A 24,101-nucleotide genomic window follows, 5' to 3' on the forward strand; every position below is an offset into this window, starting at 1 on the left:
AACACTAACACTACTACTACAACTACTAACACTAACACTACTACTACTAACACTACTACTACAACTACTACTACTACTACTACTACTACTACTACAACTACTACTACTACTTCTACTACTACTAACACTACTACTACTACTACTGCTACTTCTACTACTGCAACTACTACTAACACTACTATTACTGCTACTGCTACTACAACTACTACTACTACTACTACTAGTTCTACTACTACTACTACACCAGCAAATAAAAAAAACCTCTTTGGAAAGATCCAAGCTCATTTATAGTTCTGCCTTTCCATGCATACCATATCCATTATATACAGCGGCTTCAGAAAGCTTTCAACCCTTCTGACCGTTTTACGCATGTTATGGTGTTGCAGCCTGAATTCAAAATGGATTAAACTGATTTTTATTTTTGTCAACAATCCACACAAAATATCTGAATAATGACAAAGTGAGCACGTTTTTTTTAGAATTTTTTGCAAACTCGTTGAAAATGAAATGCAGAAATATCTCATTTACAGTTTGACGTCCTTGGAAAAATACATTACACTGGCAGTTGTGTGTCAGTCTGTTAATGTGCATAGCCTGGGACTCTTGCATGTGTTTGAATTTCCAGGCTGAACCCACTGTTCAGATCTAATGTTCCATTGCCTGACCATGACAACAGGATGATATGGACGTGGTTATGGACTTGAGGTGTTTAGTTTGAAAGTAACCTATTACAAAAAAATTCCATGACTTTTCATAACTAAATCTGAATGCTTCCATGACCTAAAAATGTTCTTCCTTCCTGGTTTGACAATTTATTTTTTCCAAAGAGATGAACAGTCTGGTTTCCACTCCAGTTGGCATGAAAACCACCGTCTAATGCGATTATGTTTCTAGAAACATAAGTACACAAGTAAAATACATTCTGCTATCGTCCTATAAAGTGACCCAGTTGTAAAATTCCCTGACTTCCCCAGAGAATTGATCAAATTCCCGGAGTTTCCCTGTCTCTAAACTCCGTAATATTCCAGGAATTCCATGACCGGTGGGAATCCTCAATCTTTTTTTTCCCCGTTTCATAAATTTCACATAATCTGTGCTCAAATTATAGTCAGATGAAGTGTCACCTAGTGGCAAGAACCTGTAAGTGCAATCATCTGGTCCAGTACAGGGCCAGTCCACGCCTTCTGGTTGGACTGATTGATGCCCACAGAGATATGAAGCCAATTTCAAGACATTAGTGTGGCTTTCAGTGGAGAGTTTTAGTGTCCCATGATGCTCTAAATGCTGTTTCAGAGGCTCTTCCGCCCTGACAAGAATCAATTTCTGGAGGAAACACTGACTACTTAACAGATAAAGATATTGAATATCAGCCATCGGCCGTTTCAATCAAAAAATACTGGCATCAGTATTGGCTGAACCCGAATTTGGTACAGAGACAGGAATTTTGGCATCATTCGCTGGTGATTAATCCAAATTTAAATAACTAGTTTAAAATGTGTAAGATGCAATAAATGGACATAAACTGTAGGGTGATGAAACATTTTCCTGGTAAATTTAACAAATACATTCCTGATATTTTGTGCCAGTATTCAGTATGTCAAAATGTGACCATTTTCATGCTAAAAATTCAAAAGTATTCAGTGTTTCCATCACAATTGTATTCTCCTCAAGGTGGAAAAGCCTCTGAAACAGCATTTAGACCAGTGATTCTCAACCTTTTTCATATCAAGGACCCCACATTTGATGAGATTCCGTCTCTCGGACCCAAATCTGAGAATATTTTTTATTGTCAGATATGATTTGGTCCAGAACTCCATGACTATCTGTATTGTAGGCAGAGAGGTAACAGTGGAACTATGATCAAAACAGTCATTCTTCTACATTCTATAATGGTTTCAACTTCCTGTAAATGAAATAATGCTGAAGTTTAACAATTCATTCAATTTGCTGGGGACCCCCTGGAACCCCCTCAAGGACCCCTGGTGGTCCCCGGACCCACTGATTTAGACCATCATGGGACACTAAAACTCTCCATTGAAACCAAGGAAAAAGAATAATAATGATACTACTACTATCACTAATTTTTCATATAGTTCTCATATAAAACCGCTCTATTTCTCGCGTCCATCTTTCCCCTGCATTCATATCCGCACCGTCTAAACTCATATTTTCCCAGACTTGGCCTCCGCTTGAACCCTGCCACCTCTAACTTCTCAGCCTTAGGTACAGTACCAACAGAGCTATGTACTGTATACATGTGCCGGCTTACATCAGCTGACACACCCTTCACCGTGGCACAACACAGCCGCTCGCTTTGTTCTGCTTCCGTCCCCCTGCTGGTGGAGCGAGCCTCCTGCAGGACGAGCGCTCCACTCTGACTCATCACTTATGGAGATTAGACTCTGTCCATATTTCTAAAAAAAACCAAACAAATAACAGTTCAGATTTAGGTTTGCTACGAGCAGGATTTTCACTTATACTGTATATATGAAATGGATTGTGATAGCGGTCATGAGTCTTTTTGAGCTGCTTTTTTCCCTTCTATTATTCCTCCCCCCCCCCGCCTGTTTTTGAAGCATCGCCTTCTCGTCCGCTGGGAAGGAAGTCATTCATTTCAAGGGAAAATATCATTAGCAACCACAGGTCATGGTGGGTCACCGGGGCTGCTGTTGGCAGCAATTATAGTCATATCTCAAAGAGTTAAAGTAATAATCCACAAATCCGTTTTCAAATAAATAACTGTCTGCTACTCTGTATTGCTGATTGATATACAGTAGGTGTGCTTGGTAGTTGAAGCTTTGCCTGAAAACTCAAATGGAGTAACAAACGAGACTGACCTGCAGGTCCTTAAAAAGTCTTCTTAAAGAGTTTCAAAATTTAAAGTGATAATCCACAACCTCATGCAAATACATTTCCATTTTCCAACTCTCTGTACCCAGAGAGTTTCATGAACTGTTCATGATAGTTGCTGTTTTTAAAGCAGTGATTCTCAACCTTGTTTCATGTCACAGACCCTTAATTTAGTCCACATTAGAGCCACGGACCCCCATTTGATTAGATTTTGTCTCTCGGAGAATATTTTTATTGTTAGATATGATTTTGTCCAGAATTCCATGACTATCTGTATTGTAGGTAAAGAGATAACAGTGAAACTATGATCAAAACAGTCATTCTTCTACGTTCTCTAATTGTGTTCACTTCTTGTAAATTAACTAATGGTGAAGTTCAACAATTTATCAATTTGCTGGGGACCCCCTTGAGCCCTCTCAAGGACCCCTGGTGGTCCCCGGACCCCACGTTGAGAACCACTGTCTTAAAGGATAAGTTCAGCCATTTTGGACCTATATTATTTATGTCTCTTACATACTTGGACCCGCAGACAATATAGCCCCAGTTTAAACAGCGAGCAGGGTTTCAAAATATCTCCAAAAAAAGCCGTGTGTCGGCTCCACTGGGGAGTTGAGAGGAAACAGAAAAGTTGCAAAGTACCTAAATTAAAATTAGCTCAGACATTCATGACACAATTCATGACACAATTCCTCCATTACGCACACTGTCCCTAATAAGGAAATCACAGAGCTATTTTTCTCTGCTGTAGCACAGGCTGCTGTGGGGTGAAAGTGCGTTGCTGGTGGAGTGATCTAGTTTTGGACAGGTCAGGTCAGATTGTAAAGTAAAGTAGAGTTTGATAGAAGAATAGATATATAAGATGGAAATATGTTGGTTTGTCTCCATATCATTTTCAGACCAAATACTACGGGTACGTAAGAGACAAATTATATATACTGTAGGTCCAAAACTTATCTATCACCTGGTGTCTGTTAGGTCTTTCCCAGTAAAAAAATCCTCTGGCGTACAGGAAGTGATGCGGGTTACGTTTCTGGTTTGTTTGGAATACATAGAGAACTGGCTAGTTGGGCAGTGATAGCCACCATGGCTGAACAGATAAAGAAAAGAGCGCCACCTACAGAAACTAAAAAAAACACATTAATTCTGTGAGGAAAAACACTCTATTGTAAACCAACACCACTTCCCATCACAATCTACTGATACATATCTCCAAAGTGCAAAATGTTGTACACAGTTATTGTCCTAAGTGTGGTGTGTAAAATATTCTGCATGAGCTTAGTGTTAGATACAAGGTGAATGTGGTAGATTATGGCAAATATATGAATATGGCAAACAGAAACATTAAAAAGTTAACTCACAGTGACCAAAATGGTAAAAATCAGATCCTCAAACAACACTTCATAAATTCCACCTTTAATAAATAAATTTAAGTCAACAATTACATGGGATAAGTGACATATTACAGAATCTCCACCTCAACGGTCTCATGCCTTTGTCTGTTATGTCAGTGTGTGTGTGTGTGTGTATGAGAGCAGGCTTCCCATTGGCTGGCGTTCAGGTGGAGGTCAGAGGTCAGGAGCGATGGAAGCCAAAGCCAACAGGGTGACGCTGTAAACCTCTGTCTCATCTCCCTTTAGGGTAAGAGGCACACATACCTGCAGCACCTCGTTGGGCTGAAACACACACACACACACACACACACACAATCAGTCAGTGTGCTCATAAATAGATGTACAGTTAAAGACTTATATGGGTTTTTGAAGGCCAACAGTGATATCAATATTTCTGGATGAAAGCTGCTGATAGATGATTTTTTTTAACTTTTACTTAAATATGTTTTGACTTGTTGGTGTTGGAAGAAAAGTGGGATGGTCTGTACCGAAACCACCACCAACACATCTCTAAATTGTTGTTGATTCCTGCTTAACTTTATGCACTTTCTTTTGTTAAGGATTTTTTTTTTCAATTGAAATAACCTCATTCAAACTCTATCCTCTCCTGTGCTGTCACAGAAAGATTGGATGTCATTTGTTTTTTTTTTAAATAACTCAATAACTGTTGGGTCTGAGTACATTTTAAACAAGCTACTTTTTACTTTTTATGAAGTAGACCAGTGGTTCTCAACGTGGGGTCCGGGGACCACCAGGGGTCCTTCAGGAAGTTCCAGGGGTCCCAGGCAAATTGATGAATTGTTAAACTTCACCATTATATCATTTATAAGAAGTTAACACAGTTACAGAATGACAGAAGAATGACTATCATAGTTTCACTGTTATCTTTGCCTACAACACAGATAGTCATAGAATTCTGGACAAAATCATATCTAACAATAAAAATATTCTCCGATTTGGGTCCGAGGCCCTAATATGTACTAAATTAGGGGTCCTTGATATGAAAAAGGTTGAGAATCACTGAAGTAGACACTAGTCTTGGGCCAACATTTGATAATATCAAATATTTTCTACGGAAACAAATATTGGTAGTATTTGCACCCCTGCTCTTGAGACCCTCCATGCTATGTGATTGGACATCCCTGCTAAGCAAATGAAGAAGCTAGCGGTAATCATTGGTTTGACTCAGCTGTTCCCCCACCTTGTATCCTCTGTGTGGAGTCCATGTGATGGTGACGGTGCGTCTCTGGCCGGCCTCCACGCTGCCTCTGCTGGGCTCCACGCTGAAGCCCTGCTGCTGCAGGGCTGCTACGTTGTCCCAGTGGAACTCACCACTCTGGGGCAAAAACAGGGACAACTTGATTAGTCCTGGTGGCAACATAAAGACACATATCTCCACTCACCGGCCAAGTGCTGGAGCAGTACAGGTTTTCACTGTGGCCCGGTGAGCTTGTCTTGCCAAACCAAATACTTTGGCATTCCAGTAGCCATCATTTGTAAGGTAGAGTGTCGTGTAAAAGTGAAGCGAGCTGCTTTCTCTCAACAGCCTTCTATGATTTCTCCTCCTCTGCTTTTGAAGGAACACATTGTAGTCTATTGGAATGTAAGTAAGTTATTCATTTCAAGGCAAATCACATCACAAACCATGGAAGGTCATGGTAGGTCACTGGAGCTGCTGTTGGCAGCAACTATCACCATATTTCAAGAGTTAAAGTAATAATCTGCAACATTTCATAGAAGTAATTCTTTTGTTGCTCTCATAATCTGCTTCGAATGGGTTTATGCAGATTTATAATGTTCTTGTAATGCATCACAATGTACTTCTACATAATTCTACATGTAAGGGCAGTTAGTGAGTAAACCGGCTGATTCCGTTGCACCAAATGACTGGACCGTGTGTATCTGATGAGCTTTCACAGTACCTTCTTGGCGGGCTGTGTGGAGCGGATGCAGCCCACCTCCAGCTCCCTGACGGCGGGCCTGATGGCCCCGTCGCTGTAGCCCCCCCGCAGGGTCAACAGCACAGGGATGCTGGGCTTCTCCAGCCGCTCTGACTCTGGCACATGGAAGACAGGCGAGGAAGATGGAGTTACCGTCACACTTTGATTCTGAGGCACTGACACCAAAACCTGATGTTCACTGGTCTACGTTTGTCCACTTATCCACGGGAAGAAGAAAAATACACCAAACAACAAAATGGACCCAGAAATTCAAGATACATCACCAATAGCTTTTTTTTAAACAGTGTTAAAGTGTTTTAGGTTGGATTTTTCCTTTAGAATCATTGGTAGTGTGATTGAAAAATTTCGTTACCCAGGTGTAGTTACTGAGATTAGGTTGTTCCTATCTGATATCACAATACATTTTCATCCCCAGAATACATATTGTGATATTATTTAAACACAATATGTTGTGTCACAATTAGGATTTGACCGGTATGGGTTTTGAAGGCTGATGCCGATACCAATATTGATTGAAACTGCTGATACCAGATAATTATATTGTGCTGAAATTTGACCATTTTCATGACAAAAAATGAAAATGAATTACAAGTATTCAGAATTGTATTCTTGTCAGGGTGGAAAAGCATCTGAAACAACATTAGACCATGGGACACTAAAACGGTCCATTGAAATCCTGGATTATACTACTACCACCAGTTATACCTGTGAGGTGAGGTTCACTGGGTTTTAGTGGAGGGAGGAGGGATTCAATGGACACTGTCAGCGGGTCTCCTCCATACAGATACATGTTGTGTGAACAGGCCGCCCCCTTCAGATCCAACACACACACTTTACTCTGGGGGTACAAAAATGACACAGGGTTAGGGCAGCTCTGTTATGAGGAACTGGATGTAGTACTAAAGTGTGTGTCTGCTGACCTTATTCATGAGCTCCACAGTGAGCGTGTCAGAGTAGTTGACAGACTGGTGGTCAGGCTGGAAGGTGACGGTGATGTCCTGGCTCTTCCCTGGAGCTATGGCGCCCTCTACTGGCATCACATTGAACACACTCAGCCCACTGTGGTTCTGGGTCCCTGTACAAGATACAGAATAAATACTACCAGTGGTGGAAGAAGTACTCTGATTCTTTACTTAAGTAAAAGTACCAATACAGCAATGTAAAAATACTCCATTACAAGTAAAAGTCTTGCATGAAAAATCCTACTTAAGTAAAAGTACATAAGTATTAGCAGCAAAATGTAGTTAAAGTATTAAAGTAAAAGTAGTGGTTTGGTCCCTCTGATATTTTATTATATATGACATCATTAGATTATTAATACTGAAGCATCAGTGTGTAAGCAGCATGTTACTGTTGTAGCTGCTGGAGGTGGAGCTAGTTTGAACTACTTTATATACAGTTAGCTAGTTTAGTCCAGTGGTTCCCAACCTAGCAGTCGGGCCCCTCCAAAGGGTCACCAGATAAATCTGAGGGGTCGTGAGATGATTAATGGGAGAGGAAAGAAGAAAAAACAAAGTTTTGATACACAAATGTTTTCAGTTTTTGGACTTTTTCTCTAATCTTTGATTTTTGCTGAAATATTGGATCATTTGAACATTTATTGAAATGAAACCATGTGAGGTTTAGAGGGAAAAATCACTATTTGGTGGAGCTGTTAACAACTCATAGACATCTGAAATGTGACCCGACTACACACTGCTTTTTGTAAGACGTCAAAAGCCAAAAAGGTTGGAAACCACTGGTTTCATCTTTAACAATGTGTTGTATTTTAAAAGCTTGTTATATTATCCATTGTGTCAAATCTCCATCTGAAAAGTAACTAAAGCTGTCAAATAAAGTGGAGTAGAAAGTATAATATTTCCCTCTGAAATGTAGTGGAGTGGAAGTATAAAGTAGCATCAAATGGAAATACTCAAGTAAAGTACAAGTATCTCAAAATTGTACTTAAGTACAGTACTTGAGTAAATGTACTTAGTTACTTTCCACCACTGCATACTACTACTACTACTATTACTACTACCACTGATACGACTACTATTATTACTCCTAGTACTACCACTACTACTACTACTACTACCACTACTTGTACTACTTCTAATGATACATTTTATTTGTACACTGAATGTTGAAAATATGATCTTGATACTGAGTTGCAGCCCCTTCTGCACAATCCACATCTCAACTGTCTCAAAGATTAAAACTCCTTCTCCAACTTGTCTGCTTCTCTTTATCTACATCTCCTCCTTTGTAATTGGTATATATATTTAATAAGGGAACTCAATAAGGTTTAGGGTTAAACTCGATCTAGAACTTGTGTTAGAACTAAAACTAACAGTCCAGGCGATGCGTAGCCAATGGAGCTATTGTTAATGTTGACAGTGGAAGAAAAGACTACATCTCATCCCAAATCCCTTACCCACAGTGGGCTGGATCTGTGAGTCTGGGTAGGTGCTGAGCAGGACGGGTGGGCCGTCACCTCCACTCTGAGGCCTGGATGGAGACAGGCTGGCCAGCAGCACCCTGAAGCCCACCGCCACCGCCGAGCTGTTCTGCAGCTGGAGGTAAAACATTGTCATTAAGCAGGCTCCCACCTTCCCAAAAGCATCAAGATCATCTGTCGTGAATATAGACTAGGCTTGGGCCATTATGCCATATTATCAATATCGCATTATCCCCTCCCTCATCGATCACAACTGTACAAGCTTTTAAACAGTTGAAAAAATCAGTGAAAAATTTTTCTGTTTAATTCATGTGGGTTCCTACTTGGGTGACACACTTGGATTGACACACTTGTGATACAAGTGTGTCAACAAATTGCAGAAGTCTTGACACACTTCTGCCAAGTGGGAGAAATCCCACTTGAGTCCCATTTATCTTTTTTTTTTTTCCCCAGTCGGCAGGTCGCATTTACGGCAAATCCGATATGACATGAACTCATCATTATCATACTGTAAGTCAGTGGTTCTCAACGTGGGGTCCGGGGACCACCAGGGGTCCTTGAGGGGGTTCCAGGGGGTCCCCAGCAAATTGATGAATTATTAAACTTCACCATTATTTCATTTACAAGAAGTTAACACAATTAGAGAATGTAGAAGAATGACTGTTTTGATCATAGTTTCACTGTTATCTCTCTACCTACAATACAGATAGTCATGGAATTCTGGACAAAATCATATCTAACAATAAAGATATTCTCAGATTTGAGTCAGAGAGAAAGAATCTCATCAAATGGGGGTCCATCATGGCCGAATGTGGACTACGTTTGGGGTCCTTAATAAGAAAAAGGAATGACTATTTTGATGATAGTTTCACTGTTATCTCTCTACCTACAATACAGACAGTCATGGAATTCTGGAAAAAATCATATCTAGCAATACAAATATCAGATTTGGGTGCGAGAGAAAAACCAAATGGGGGTCTGTGGCCCTAATCTGTACTAAATTAGGGGTCCTTGATATGAAAAAGGTTGAGAATCACTGCTGTAAGTAACCCTAAGTAATCTGCCTCCTAGTGGTGATTACAAGTAGGACATGAGAATTTTATGTGGGGTCTGAAATAGCAGAAGTGTGTCAGGTGTCAACACAGGCAGCAAACATGGCAGCAAATGAATAAAAATGATTTTGTTGGATGTGGACGTCCCAAAGAGTGCGACGCGCGAACGCTTCCGAGGTCAACCCGCTCTTCCACCTCTTCCCGTACGACGTGAACGCGACACACACACACACACACACCGGCGGCGACTGACCTTGAGGACCTTCGAGGCGCTCTCTCTCTCCAGCGCGTAGCCGAAGCGGAGCAGGCCTCCGGCGGGGGAGCAGGTGACGACGGGAAGCACGCCCTCGCCGCTCAGAGTCACCTCCAGGGCCATCGTGGGGCTCCGCACCTCCAGGGTCTCGCGGTACTGGGGGGGGTGGGAGGGGGGGGTGAGGGGGCTCAGTGTGTGTTTCAAATCAGTTTCAGTTCAATTCAATTTCAGTTTCAAATGCTTCCTCTGAACAAGTTTCAAAATATGGAAACATGGGATGTATATTACAAAACCTGTAACCTCAGAACTGTTACATTGTATGGGATTTACCATTTCACCTGTTTTTAGTCATTGTCATATTGTTAAGAAAAGATGTGATATGTGACCTCAGGAAGTTAATTACCATGTGACCCGTTAAACCAATCACCTGCCAACTTCTGTCATCATGCTCTGATGAAGGCCACTAGGCTGAAATGTTATCATGTTTGTTGACATAACCATAATAAATTGGTGAAATTGAGATTAGTCACCTTTGTCCTGAAGATCTGTGTGTGTGCTACCTTTTTACCTTGGGGTATTCAACGTTGGAACTTGTATGACTTTGGTTTAGCACCACAAAATACTGGGAAGGCGCATCCTTTCAAAGATCTAACTACCTCTGAGACAAACAAGTCAGTAGATGGGGGCGGTCTCTTGTTTTTGGATAATTTAACTTCAGTCTTGATATTTAGGGGTCGAGATAACAAACTGACCCACCTTCTTCCCCAGAGTTGGACTGAAGGCCAGCAGCAGAGTGTGTTTTTCTCCAGGTCTTACACATCTGAGAGCGTTGAGCAGGCAGAAAGGACCGTTTACATCCAGCACTGACGACTTCAGCTTGGCAAAGGTTAAAGAAAACCAGTGGTTGAAAGTAACTAATTGTAACTATTCTAGTAAAAGTAACTGATTTTTCTTTTGACTAATGCAACATTTTAAAACTACTACAAAGTGTTTTTAAGAAGTAGTAACTTTACTTGAATACATTTTATTTTAGTCACAAGTACAATGACATTTGTAATTTATGGTAAAAGGTAAAAAAAAAAAGCAGTGGTGGAAAAGTAACAAATCACAGCTAGTTTTTTTGTGTAATGCAAATTTAAAAGTCTGTACTTTCACTTCTACTTGGGTATTTTTAAGAAATACAAATTTTTACTTTCTTACTGCACCTTGTATAAAATTTAAGTGAAGAATACCTCTACTTCAGTAAAATATTTCAATACTCTTTCCACATCGGAGGAAAAGGCAGGGAGAAATGAATGTTATTTGTCCAAGAACACCTCTAAGTTCTTTACATAGATAATAGCCTGCATTACATGATTATTCATAAGAGGAGCACATGTAATGCAGCATTATGTGCAGTGATATAGAATGTGATGTTATCCATTTTCATAAAGCATTGTTGCTATACAAAGAAAATATATTGTTGACCCGTACTTACTGGAGAAAGGATACATCCAAAGATTCCTTGGAAATATTCTGAACTGTAAACTTTTTCACCACTTTCTGGCCTAAGAACAGAATTAACGTAGCACACATATCATAAATACGAAAAGTAAATACACACAGCAAAGAAATATGTACTTTAAATGCACGAAACCTTTAAAATAACTGACCGACTGCCACTTGATGGAAGGGTATGGTGTTTTGTCCATTGCTCGATGTCACCACTAGGGGGGGCTGTATGGCAGGGCAATGCAGCTCCAAGTAGAGAGTGTTGAGGGGACTGAAAAATATATTGGACATGGCAAACTATGAAACAAGGAATCAACGTTAACAACTGTCATCCACTCTTCAATTAGAGTGATGATTCAGGTTTGATCATACAGTAATGTAATGTGTAAGCATCACTTTAATGTTGCAGCTGGAAAAGGTGGGGCTGATTTCCACTACTTACAGTAATCTATAATAATACATCACAATTTATTAGTTGATTATATTTTGTATTAATAATCTGAATCTGCAAAGTAACTAGTAACTTCAGTTATCAAATAAAGGTCGTGGAGTAAAAAGTACAATATTTCCCTCTGAAATGTAGTGGAGTAGAAGTATAAAGTAGCATAAAATGGTAATACTCAAGTAAAGTACAAGTACCTCAAAATTGTACTTAAGTACAGTATTCGAGTAAATGTACTTAGTTACTTTCCACCTCTGCTAACTACCTAGTTCTTCTTCTTCTATTTATTCCAAACAAACCCGAAACGCAAAACGCATCACTTCCTATGCACCAGATGAAATGTAAAAGTAGCAAAACAGACATTTATTTATATGAAAGTATTGCAGATTATCACGTGAACAGTTCTGTTGGGTCCAGTGAAGTCCCCCAGACTGGAAGACCAAACACCTGCATACCTGACATGCCGGGGGGGGCCTAACAGTGTGCTGGCTGTACGGAATCTGACTCAGCATTACCTCCATGCTGGCTGGGCCTGTGGGTCTTCTTCCGGGGGATCTCCGTCTGACACGAAGCAGGGGATCGTGTACTCTCTGTAGCGCCGGGTGAACGAATAGAGCAGAGAGGCCCGGCCTTCCTCGTACTCCTCCGACCTGGAAGTAAAGGAGTCAACACAATGAAACACATGGACAAACTCTACTCAAACGGCCCTAAATATTACATGCCTCACACTAGGATTTCTCGTTTTTCACCGACTTTTCTCCTGCTCTACTTGGCGATCCAAAGAAATGGAAGTACTGATGAAATCACTTAAGCACTCGGAGGGAAGTGAGCGTACAAGTTAACAGCTTTGCGAGCTAATTTGTATTTCAGTGTTGTTGTTGCATGTCAGAATTAGCTTCTGCCCAAGTTGCTAATTGGGTTTAGCCTACTTTTTCAACACAGAAAGGCTTTTAAGGGAGGATGTGGAAGACGCTGCCTCAAGAACAAGCGAGTCATTCCTCTTTCGGTGCCGCCCTTTGATATTTTGGCTCTGAAATATTTATTGTCTTTGGTTATCTCTTATGCGTAGTCATTCAAGTTCAGCCAGTTTGACGCCTTCCAAACTAATTTGCGAGTCAACGCAGGAAATAAGATTGGAGACGGCAAGAAAAAGCCGTAATAACTCCTTCAAACATGGGGATCGTTATTTTGCTCCAGGGCAAGAAGTATCAGAAGAAGAAACCCACCATATCATCACATCAGATTTTGGTTTTACACAAGAACAATATGTACAAACAATAATGTTGTTCCATGTAGTTCAACTTGGCCTAGTTTTGGCCTAGTTTCTCTGAGTTCCGAGTTATAAATCTGAATCCAAATGCTCTCTCTTCATGTTCTTAGCTACTTCCTCCTCACCTTCGCCTTAAGATGCTGTCCAGGATAAAGTAAAGCAAGAGAATGCAAAGGGATTCAGCCTCCTACCCTGGCTGGATGGAGGCAGGGTCGGGGGACGTGATCGGCCCTTCACTCTTGGGGCCGTCCGACGCCTTGCTGTTCTTCGGATTCGCAGCCTGTTTCCCTTGTGGCCGAGGCTGAGGCGCTTTCTTTCCTCTGCTGGGCTCCGCTGGGACCTCCTGTTCAGTGTCACACACACACACATGAAGTCATATTTATAAAGCACACATACAGGATTGATGGCTTTATACTTGGGTTAGGGTTATTGTTTTGTTTACTGTGAGAATATAAGTGAGAGTAATGAGGATATAAGTGAGAATAATGTTTTACTCAACAGCCTCAGGGGTGTCAGTCTGTAAAACATGCAATGAAGCCTGCCTCACCCTGCCTTAAAGGAATAGTTCACCCAAAAATGAAACCAACTGGAGTGAATGGAGACCATTTCTTTAGAGGTGCAAAAAGGGCAAAAAAAATGACCATAAAATTACTCCAAACAGCATAATCAAAGCGTTCTGAAGCCAAATGATTGCACCGTGGGTCTAAAAGTCCAATATCCACCTCATTATCTCCTAGATTTTCCACCACTGATCCGATTTTGACAAAACTTGGGGAATTATGCTTCTCACCGCTGCATTTCAGCATTTAAAATTACACTCATTGGCCCAAGGGGGACCTACAGTTACAGCTCAAAACAAGGTGACATATTTGTTACTGATTGGCCCAGACGGGGACATCGTCATTCGTGGGTTACGACATGTGGCTTGTATTGAGTTTTTTTTTTCTGTTTATTTTCAATTAACGCTACCTAATTAGCACTTGCCACCTAGCTATGTCAACTCGTGCGTAATGTTGTGACAATACCAAGGTGGCAAAAATACAGAAAAAATGTGCCTCAGAGCGACCCATCTACCAGGTCGCTTGCAGTGTGAACACCCTGCTAGGCGGCTGATATACTGGTAGGTGTAGTGAGTGTGTGTATCTCACCTCCTGTTCGGTTTGTCGCCGTCTCTCCACCTCCTGCTCACGGAGCAGCTTGGCGCGACGGAGGAGACGCAGCGCCTCCTCCCTGATCTCCTGGTCCAACAGTCTGGGTCTGAACGTTACCTGGACCAGGCACCTCTGGATCAGCGAAGAGATGGAGGAAAAAAGGCGAAGAATTATTTAGGATAGAGGATAGAGCAAGAACATTGGTCACTATAGTGCAGTGATTCTCAACCTTTTCCATATCGAGGACCCCTAATTTAGTCCACATTAGAGCCACGGACCCCCATTTTGTCTCTCGGACCCAAATCTGAGAATATCTTTATTGCTAGATATGATTTTGTCCAGAATTCCATGACTATCTCTATTGTAGGTAGAGAGATAACAGTCAAACTATGATCAAAACAGTTATTCTCCTACATTCTCTAATTGTGTTAACTTCTTGTAAATGAAATTTTGGTGAAGTTTAACAATTCATCAATTTGCTGGGGACCCCTTGGAACCCCCTCAAGGACCCCTGGTGGTCCCCGGACCCCACGTTGAGAACCACTGCTATAGTGTGTTGTATTTAGGGCATTTTTGTGGAAGTCCAGTAAGCTGTGCAGTTTGTATTTAAGCCCATTGAGAGCTCATGTGAGCTTGCGGCCATCATCTCCCAAGCTCAAACCATTAAGTCCAGTCTTCTTAAAAACTGCCTTCTTATTATCTGGAATCCTCCACTTCATATTTCCAATCAGTCTCTGGCTTCAGGCCGTTCCCATCAAGAGTCTAACCCTTCTCTTTCACAGACCAGTCAAATTGGACCGAAGCTGATAATCCCTCCGTGTTCTAATTACAGAGTGTTTACTGTATCTCTTATGTACTTGAAAAAAGTGAATACAATGGAAGAATTGTTTCTTCATATGCAGTGATGGTACTAGAAGAAAGCACTCCAACAATGGAAAACAGTTTGTAGGCTTGAATTTGCTATATTTATTGATTAGATGTGTTTCATCCTGAGTATCACATTCAACTGTCACTATTTATTAACTACAATGAACTGCAATGATTTACAAGCATGTGTGTCCTTTGGAATGATGCTACATCCATGAAAACCAAGATTTATTGGTTTTATATTATTTTGTATCATTATTACTATTCACATACAAATTGATTTGATTAGTAGATTGTGCAGACTAGCAATAGTTCACTTTTATCAGCTGTCCAGTAGAGTGCATCATCACACTATAAAGTCACCTGAGCCGAGCTGATGGGAGCTGTAATGGCTGTTTGCCTCACTGAGATACTGTAGAACTGTGCTGTATTAAACTGGGGCTGGAGGGCTTTCTTGTCTAGTCACACCAAGAATGAATCTATTCCTTGTCTATGACTGCGTTGAAATTTTTTAAACTCAAAGTAGTAGCTCAAAAAACACTTGCTTGTACAGTCCAGGTAAGTTTAATAAAGCCTTTCCAAGTGGGTAGTGCCATGAACAATTGCTATGTAAGATAAGGTAATTTCTGGAAATGTATTGCCTTAATTCCTAGAAAATCTACAATTAAATGTGGGGTATTGCTAATATAAACCTTCAGTACGGACAAGATTGTTCCTTGAATTAATGGATAATGGAGAAGGGGTTGCTAAAAATATGTGACCATAGAATTTGAATTGGTAGAACGGTCATTCCCATTCAAGTCTCCACTCTTGAATGGTCATTTGGCTGGCACAGAGTGTTTGATAATGTTGTCATGGAAATCAGCGTTGACTTGGTGCCTGAGACCTCAGAAAGCTGATGTGTTACCATGGCAACGGCATCTTTTGGATGAACATTCCAGTGGCAAATGTGATGAACATTCTCAAGTCTCAAGTTCTTTCCGCACAAGAAGCAATGGTCATACATAGATAGAGAGATACTGTGAGCACTGTGTGTTCATATGCGGTACATATGACATATTCTATGACAACACAATTCAAATGCTATAGAAGCCATGCTACCTGCACCAAAGGAAAATGATTAAGCATATATATTTGAAATGTAAAGCACTTACATTTCACTTGCTATTGTACTATGATAACCAGCTAGTTAATGTTGCCAAATATCATTGACATTAACATTAGCTGTTGCACGGGGAACAATATTAAGGGATTCTGATGCTTATATTGTTGTGTTTTACATGTTATTGTAGGGATTTTGTTGATTATCTGTGTTTCTTTTTTTTTGTGTGTATTTGGTTTTTATAACAGTGTTTGTTCCATGTGGTTTTTACCCTTGTGTTTACCTGACTGCATAGCCAGGAACAAGGAACAAGGAACTTGAATTGAACTTGAATTTTTATGTTGACCAAAGAAAATCTTATGGGCATCCATGTTTCTACCCTAGTTTTTCCCAGCTGGACTACCGGAACACACTTGTAATTGCGACCTAACGACTGGGAATTAACTAAAGGAGTAAACGCTCCAGAGTTCAAATCAATCGCTCCAAACATGCTTGGCGTGAACGTGCCCTAACAGTCCATATTCACATCCGTTTAAGCAGAACAATAGCTGTGCGACTACCTCTCCGGGCAGCACCCGTCCTGCAGAAGGGGCGACGCTGATCTCAGAATCCTCCGGCAGGGCGAAGGAGAACAACCTGGGCGCTGCAGGGCCCACAGGGTTGACCAGGTAGAGGAGAGCGTTGGACTGGTCCCCTACTGCCGTGGCCCCAAACTGGACCAGGGAGTGGGACAGCTCCACTGGAGGGCGGACACCAACTCCTCGGCACGATAGAGGGAATTCTCTGGGTGACGTGGCAATAGGAATGAATGGCTTGGTTGGCACAACAATCAAAATGTTGCATTAGAATCAATTCAGCTTCAGGAGTGTTGCTTAGCCCTACAATAAATATGTAATCAATCAAACTGCATCATATCCATCATATCGAAGGTGGACGACACTGACTGGACCAGATTCCATTTTTATAAAAGGCCAATATCGGCCCCATATAGCAGCAAACCCATATATCGGTCTAATCCTAATTACTCCATTTAATTACTATTAATGGACTACTATACACAAAGTGAGAAAGTTTAGAGATTACCTGTTAATTCCAGATTTGCAGTTGATCTGAAAGTGATACTCTTTAGCCTTCTTGGCACTGAATATCAGATCAATCTCCAGGGTCTCTAGTGGGAGGAGAGTGCCAAAGCCATCATTGGGTTGGACCTCAATAACCTATATGGTGAGAGAACAACAAAGAACCAAAATTCCGTTACTCATAAGGTTTCTAATATCCATCCATCTACTTCGTCGCCTCGACTACGAATCCGGTACCTCTGGAACGCCCAAGAAGCCAAAGTCCTGAGGCAGCAGGGAGAGGTTGGTAAGGCGAACGCTGGTCTTGACCGACTGGTAGACGGAGCAGAAGCCAAAGTCCACCTGAGTTTGGTCAAACTGCAGGTCCGAGGAGGTGATGACCGCATGGACCGCGAAGGGGACAGGGCGCACCTAATGGCACAAAGGTGACGCATCTTTACACACCTTAGGCAAACATTGCCACGTCAATGAAAAAAGTAAACCTCATACATTTATTCACTATAACAGCAAAAATGCTCCCCCCTAAAACGTCAAAACCGGATTGACTATAGAAATCTTTTGCAATTTGATCCAGATCCTTTAATTCTCTTGCATTCTCACGCCATAATCATGTCACCAACTCTGTAAACAAAAATGGTTTGATGATGAATCTGACGAAACTTGTTCTCCTCTTCCCGCAGATATTAGCATTGGCAATACTCTTCTTTAGAAAAAAAAAAGATCAATTATACATCTGACATTTTCAGATTCAGATACAGCTCTTTTGAAGAAAAACAGATTGAAGTGGAAAGTATATTCTACAAAGACTGGAGCCATATGAACATGGGACTGGCATGGACTGATGTTTCTTTTATGTCTGTGACTTCACAAATATGAATGTATGCACTTGAATTAATGAATCAAAGTCAACCTAAAGGGACATTATGTAATTTATGACTTTTATCAACCTCTATTAGTGACTAAGGAATTGCAACAACATGGTAGCCTGTGATTCACAGACATATAAAAGTCACATTTTCACAATATAGAGGAGTAAGCTAGCTAATTAGAGCAGAGATCCAACAGAAATGTCTAGTGAGGAGGTAATATATCACCATGCAAAATACTGTAATAATTATACTAATCTGTCATTTGCTTGTTTTGCTTGAGAATGAGGCTTTTTTGCTGCTGTAGCTGAAATATTATGATCATTTTGGGCTATGGGGCAGTAAAAATCTTACTTAATGCACCTTTAGATAAGCCACTTTTCAGTAGATTATGTATGTTATGCATAGCACGCACCTACTTTAGAAAACTAAATTATCTAAAGAAGGGGCAGCATTTCTGTTTCCAAGATAATATTCTCTTGAGTCTTGTCTGGGTGCAGCAGATGACCTTGTTTATCAGTCCCGCTCTCTGCACCGCCGCTTTCCTGGCTGCTGTGGCGTCTGGTGACCATACAACAGTGTGTGTGTGTGTCTGTGTGTGTGTGTGCGCGGTGTAGTGCCAGGAGCTCGGGGCCCGGGGCTGGGGGGCAACAGCTTTGGGGCTCCACAGGAGCATCCTGGCCCTGCCTTTGGCTCTTAGTCAGATCTCCGCTTCCTCCAAATCCCTCTCTTCTCTCTGGCCCGGTGGAGATAGGGAGCGGGGGCTGGGTGGGGAAGGAGAGGAAGGTGACGATTTGGCAAGAGGAACGGTGACCGCCGGCCAGATTTGGAATTTACTGAGAAAGAGGACTGGCAGGAATGCAGCACGAATGTCCAGGGCAGCTGCTTTGTATTTTTTAATGAAGGCTGCTGCTGAAGAGTTGCAGGAATTCAGTCCCCATTGCAAGCACTTTATTTCTCACTTCAAGGGCTTTTGAGTTGTTTTCATATTGTAATATGCAAGTTGGACTTTTGTGGCGAGGATATATAGATTTATGTCCCTTGAGAAGAATGTGCTAGTAACAGCAAGCGTTTGAAATTGAATTGAAAATAATCCCCACATCAATGCTATGTTTCATCAGTTGTGCTGTACACAACTAAAACACAAAGAACACACACCTGGATCTGTGCGAGGTCACTAGTAATATATGAAACAAGAATATGTGCTGGATAGAATGATAAAAGAACACACAGATTCCCACGTTCCCGTTTGGAGTTTCTGGAGACATTTTCAGCGAAAAACAATGCGGAATAACCTTTATACTTGGCTCATTAGCATCCATGGAGTAACTGGGCCTTGGGGGTGGGAGATAATTTTAGCTTGTTACCAGCAAAATAGGTTACAACCTTCAGTGGCTCTGCTTCTGTTAGGGACAAAGTAGGACACAAGCTCCCGTATCGCTGGGTAAGAACACTGTTTTAAAGGTCCCATATTATGCTCTTTTTAGCTGTTTAAAACATTTCTCAGTGGTCTTTAAAATAAGGTTATGAATTCTGTTGCAAAAAAACACCCAAATCCAGGCTCTATGGGGCCTCTCCATCCTCTCAGTTTCTCCCCTCATTAACTATGCGCTGTTCTGAGTGGGCGGGGATGCTCTGATAATGAGGCGCTGCTCTGATTGGCCGCCTGATCGGCTGGGTAAGGGGGGAGGGTGCAGACCGGTGCAGACGCGGAAAAACTCCAAGACCAACATGGCAGCTGCTTGTAGAAGAAAACTCCGTGACACAACATGTAAAACCTACAGTTTTGAGGCGGAATCTGTCAACCGAACAAGAGGAGGAAGCTGCCGAAGTTTTACAGACACGGTTACAGCAGGATGTCTCTGACTGGTAGGTTGAAATTTCACTGTTTTCCTACTTTCTCACCGTGTGTGTGTATGTGGTTGCGTCGGCTAACGTTATGTGGTCTTTCTGGATAGCCATAGCGGACAAATTTGTATCCCATAAAAACGATATCTAACGTTACCTGCCGGAGTGTCTCGCACTGTAACTATACCGTATGGTCTGTTTGATTCGTTTTTAGCCTGACGTTCACCGGTGCCGGTGGTTTGAGGCTGTCTAGTAAGCTCGTCAACACAGTAGGTGTCGGTAGCTTTTAGCTGGCTACTTGGATGCTGCTGTAATGTTGTTCCATGGAGTGTCTTCCAGTTGCCGTTGTACTGGCTAGCGATAGGAAACAAATCCACACCAGACATTATGTAGTTATTATGTTCAAATACATCAAATTGATGTGAAGACGCAAAAGAACTCATCTGCAGTGGATACAAATATTGTCACGACACCGGCAAACATATGGTTATGTCCCATGCTATCTACCATTTGGACATATGACTGTCGTAATTTATGCCAGTGTTACTCAGCTATAACGCTAGCTCAACAGTTTTAGAACTATAGCTGAAATATTCAAAAACTACATCTCATGGAGGCCTGCTGGTCATTCCCCCTGTACATAACATCTTACCTCTTTTAGAGTTGACACCTTTGTTTGTCCTGTACATTAGGTTGTACAGTACTCACATCTACTCTAAATTGTCTGTGCTAATAAACATATAATATAGATAAACGTAATCGTCAGTGTAACGTTCCTATAAAGCTTGCAAAATTCAGTAACAGTTACCCTTTCTCATTCCTTAGGTTACCAGAAGAATGAAGCAGCTTCAGGATCCACCTACATGCATGTTGATCATCCTGGTCTGGAGCCTGTATGTTTGAATGTGTTCTCACTACAGAATGCAATGAACATTTATAAAGCAGACTGTGGGCCCTTACAGCTTAGAGGTAGAGAGCAGTAAGTTTCTTTTATGCATTCTGTGCATGAATTGATTTGAACATGTGACTTTGGATAATACTTTACATGACAATAAATTTGAGTAAAATAACTGTGTGTTGTTATACTTTATTACATATCCATGTAGAAAAAACTTTAGCACACCTAAAAGTCTTTTAGTGACAGGGGCATAGGACAAAAGTTACTGAAAAAGTAATATAATCCAACACACTGTCTACACTTGCATGGTGCTTTATTACATTTCAGTCATTGAAATGTAGTAAAGCACCATGTAAGTATAGACACTGTGTGTGGGATTATATACGTTTTTCCCTTTACACACCCATGTAAATTAAATGTGAAACCAATAAGTAACCACAACACTGACTGTTCATACAGAATAAAATTATTTTATTTTAGAAAAGGCATAAAAAAGGCACATGTAGAAACATAACATATTGCTTATAGAGGACCATACTGGGCTGCTTATGTTACAAAATCTACATCTGAGTGTACACAGGGTGTATCAATCACAATAATGATTTATAATTTGATGTTTTTAGTTATCTTATGTATTCGTGGAAAACACCCAACTACAACCTGACCTCATGCCAGATAACCAAAACAACAATAGAAGAGACTAAGTATTCAAATGAAATATATTGACAGTATGTGTACCCTCTTCTCAGTGTCTAGCCTACAGATCCTTTGTCAGCTAGTGCTGGGGCTTTCTAGGTCTCAGGGTCAGAGTATTGATACCAGTGTGTGTGGTGCTGTGCAAATGCTGTAAGCTCCCTGATGCTGCCAGCTGCGTTGGGTTCAGACTGCCTCTTGATTGAACCGAGACACGTGGCTGCAATGACGTCCACCTCGGCTGGCCTGTCAGACTGGGCGCACAGGTCTTCTGGGATGGGGATCTTCAAAACCTGGCTCACATGAGGTGCAGGGTCCTGGAAGACTTGATCAAAGATGAGGTCCATCAACTCATCGACGTAATCTGTGGAGTAACAGAAACACAGAAGTCATCAGTTGTTCCATTACAAAATAATATACATTGCATAGTGTGGCCTGACACTGGCGAGTAGCAAAATGTGCAATTTTGAGTCATAAATTATTTTATACTATAGTTTATACTTTGTTATAACATTTGTATATTTATTTAATGACTGTCTGAGATGTGCTGGCCCCATAGCAGGGAATGGCAATGTTTAATGCAACCAATTATCTCAAATATTGTTTAGGATATTGCATCATGAGTAATACCTACACCTTACAATATACTGCAATCCAGTAACATGACCACAAACTACAGCCTCAATAATTACCATGTAGTTGGTTCTAAACACATTCTCAAGTAAAATAGGACATTACAATCTCGAGAAAGGTAGTATTTGTTGTAGTCTCTTGTTCAGGTTTTCTAGTTATTTTTTGCCACAACCCCAGCTGATTACAAGACTAGAGTTACCAGACTAGGTGCAAAGACAGAACGTGAAATATTACATGTCATCAGCCAGTAACTCTCTTCCATTCATTTGGCGTTAGAAGTGAAATGTTTGCGGTGACCAGAGTCCCCGATAAACAAAGTACTGTTCGAGTTTTGCCACGTTAGGTGCGGCTGTCTAGAAAGGAGATGTGTCCGCAAAGTGAGCCAGAGGAGCTAACCTTAGCTAACGCTAACGCTAACGCTAACGCTAACGCTAACGCTAGATTAGCACGCCGCTAACGGCAGTAACTCCTAGCCTGGATCATAGTAGCTTTGTCCTTTCAGGACCTGGTTAACTAGACGATTGCTAACTGTTGTTGTCGTTGTGGCCAACAGGCTTCCTCGTATTCACAGGCCCGCATCAAACTCCGTCCCATCGGGACTGGAGCTAAATCGCTACCCGATGCTAATCGGACTGAAACACCATAAACTACCGTATTCATTTCTCATTCTCAAGCTACGTTAGCGGACACATCTCTCCACACAAGGCAGCTGATTTAGCAACAAAGCACCATAGACTGTGTTAAAAAACAAACATGAAAACAATGTCGCAAACAAGCAAATGGAACATAAATTTACACACGTTAGCAAACCTCGACATGTTCTCAAGCCCAGCTGACTGCACCCAACTGTAAATATCATCACAAAGTGGCGACACTTACCGATTGCTTTGCAACATTTGCTGTTGGGCCACATCCAGTTGGGATAAATCCATCTTCCATCTTCCAGGAGCAGTGTTGATGTAAATCCTGCTTTGTATTGACACTCGTTTACGAAGCAGTCCGAGGTAAAGCGGTTAGCACAAACATGCAAATTTGGACTAAGTTTACTGTAGTCAGAACGTTATTGTAAAAAAAATATCTTTTTATCTTCCGATGCTGAGAGGCAGTGTAGAGCTCCTTGTTCACCCTTGAAGCCAACAACGGAACATTTAGCATGTTTTGCTCTTGCTTTTGACATCTGCTAAGCTGTAGCAGCGAAGGAAAACAATGGCGGCCAACAGCCCACAGAGAGCAGAGAGGAGTGGGAGTGGTTATCCACCTTGGAGGTCGGCGTATGCAAATTGCTCCCCTTGGGACGTCACAAGGGGAGCCAAATCAAAACGGCTCGTTTTCTGGCATGTGTTCCCAGGGAGGAGGCTAGGGCAACAATGCAGAGGCATTCACTTCTCACATTCTGGGGGTTGTTAGGTTGAGGGATGACTAAAGTATATGTGTATGGGCAAGGAAAAACGTGTTTTTCATAATATGGGACCTTTAAGGTATACAGAAAACAGGCTGTATGTATACAGCGTTCGGTGCAACACAAACCTGGTCTGCTACTTGCACTGTCAGTGGGACCTCCAGAACTCCCGTATCTCGGTCGAAAAACTTCTTGGCGTCCTCGGATAAAGAGCATCTACGAGGGAGCCGAAAAAGCGGGTATAAGAACACAAACTATTGTGCAAATTGGCATCACATCATCTTTAAATATACAAAAGCATGCACATCCAAACGAATACTAGGTGCTGGACAGAAAAACAGTCAATTATAACAAGAGTCCGCACACTAGAAATGGCTCCAATGGTGTTTATTACCACCAGATGTGACGTTTCGAG

The 24,101-nt window shown here is 41.4% G+C and overlaps 1 protein-coding gene across 1 annotated transcript in view; it reads right to left on the reverse strand.

The window, feature by feature from the left end:
* Nucleotides 1–4,415: 4,415 nt before the first annotated feature.
* cfap74 (cilia and flagella associated protein 74) overlaps nt 4,416–24,101 on the reverse strand; it is a 64,072-nt gene continuing 44,386 nt past the window's right edge. The window contains exons 23-39 of the mRNA XM_071535991.1: nt 23,815–23,902; nt 17,587–17,760; nt 17,354–17,487; nt 16,831–17,053; nt 14,253–14,433; nt 13,342–13,438; nt 12,396–12,530; nt 11,600–11,709; nt 11,439–11,494; nt 10,704–10,823; nt 9,948–10,103; nt 8,619–8,757; nt 7,123–7,277; nt 6,908–7,040; nt 6,164–6,297; nt 5,443–5,577; nt 4,416–4,523 (exon numbers count right to left, since the gene is read on the reverse strand). Of these exons, the coding sequence (XP_071392092.1) occupies nt 4,416–4,523; nt 5,443–5,577; nt 6,164–6,297; nt 6,908–7,040; nt 7,123–7,277; nt 8,619–8,757; nt 9,948–10,103; nt 10,704–10,823; nt 11,439–11,494; nt 11,600–11,709; nt 12,396–12,530; nt 13,342–13,438; nt 14,253–14,433; nt 16,831–17,053; nt 17,354–17,487; nt 17,587–17,760; nt 23,815–23,902 (2,278 nt within the window). The remainder of the gene's footprint in view (nt 4,524–5,442; nt 5,578–6,163; nt 6,298–6,907; nt 7,041–7,122; nt 7,278–8,618; nt 8,758–9,947; nt 10,104–10,703; nt 10,824–11,438; nt 11,495–11,599; nt 11,710–12,395; nt 12,531–13,341; nt 13,439–14,252; nt 14,434–16,830; nt 17,054–17,353; nt 17,488–17,586; nt 17,761–23,814; nt 23,903–24,101) is intronic.

The sequence above is a fragment of the Centroberyx affinis genome, unplaced genomic scaffold (genome assembly GCF_046629955.1).
Source record: "Centroberyx affinis isolate AG114_WGS23_722 - 3 ecotype Tasmania unplaced genomic scaffold, CSIRO-AGI_Caff_v1 ptg000185l_1, whole genome shotgun sequence".
In the NCBI taxonomy this organism is placed as follows: Eukaryota; Metazoa; Chordata; class Actinopteri; order Beryciformes; family Berycidae; genus Centroberyx; species Centroberyx affinis.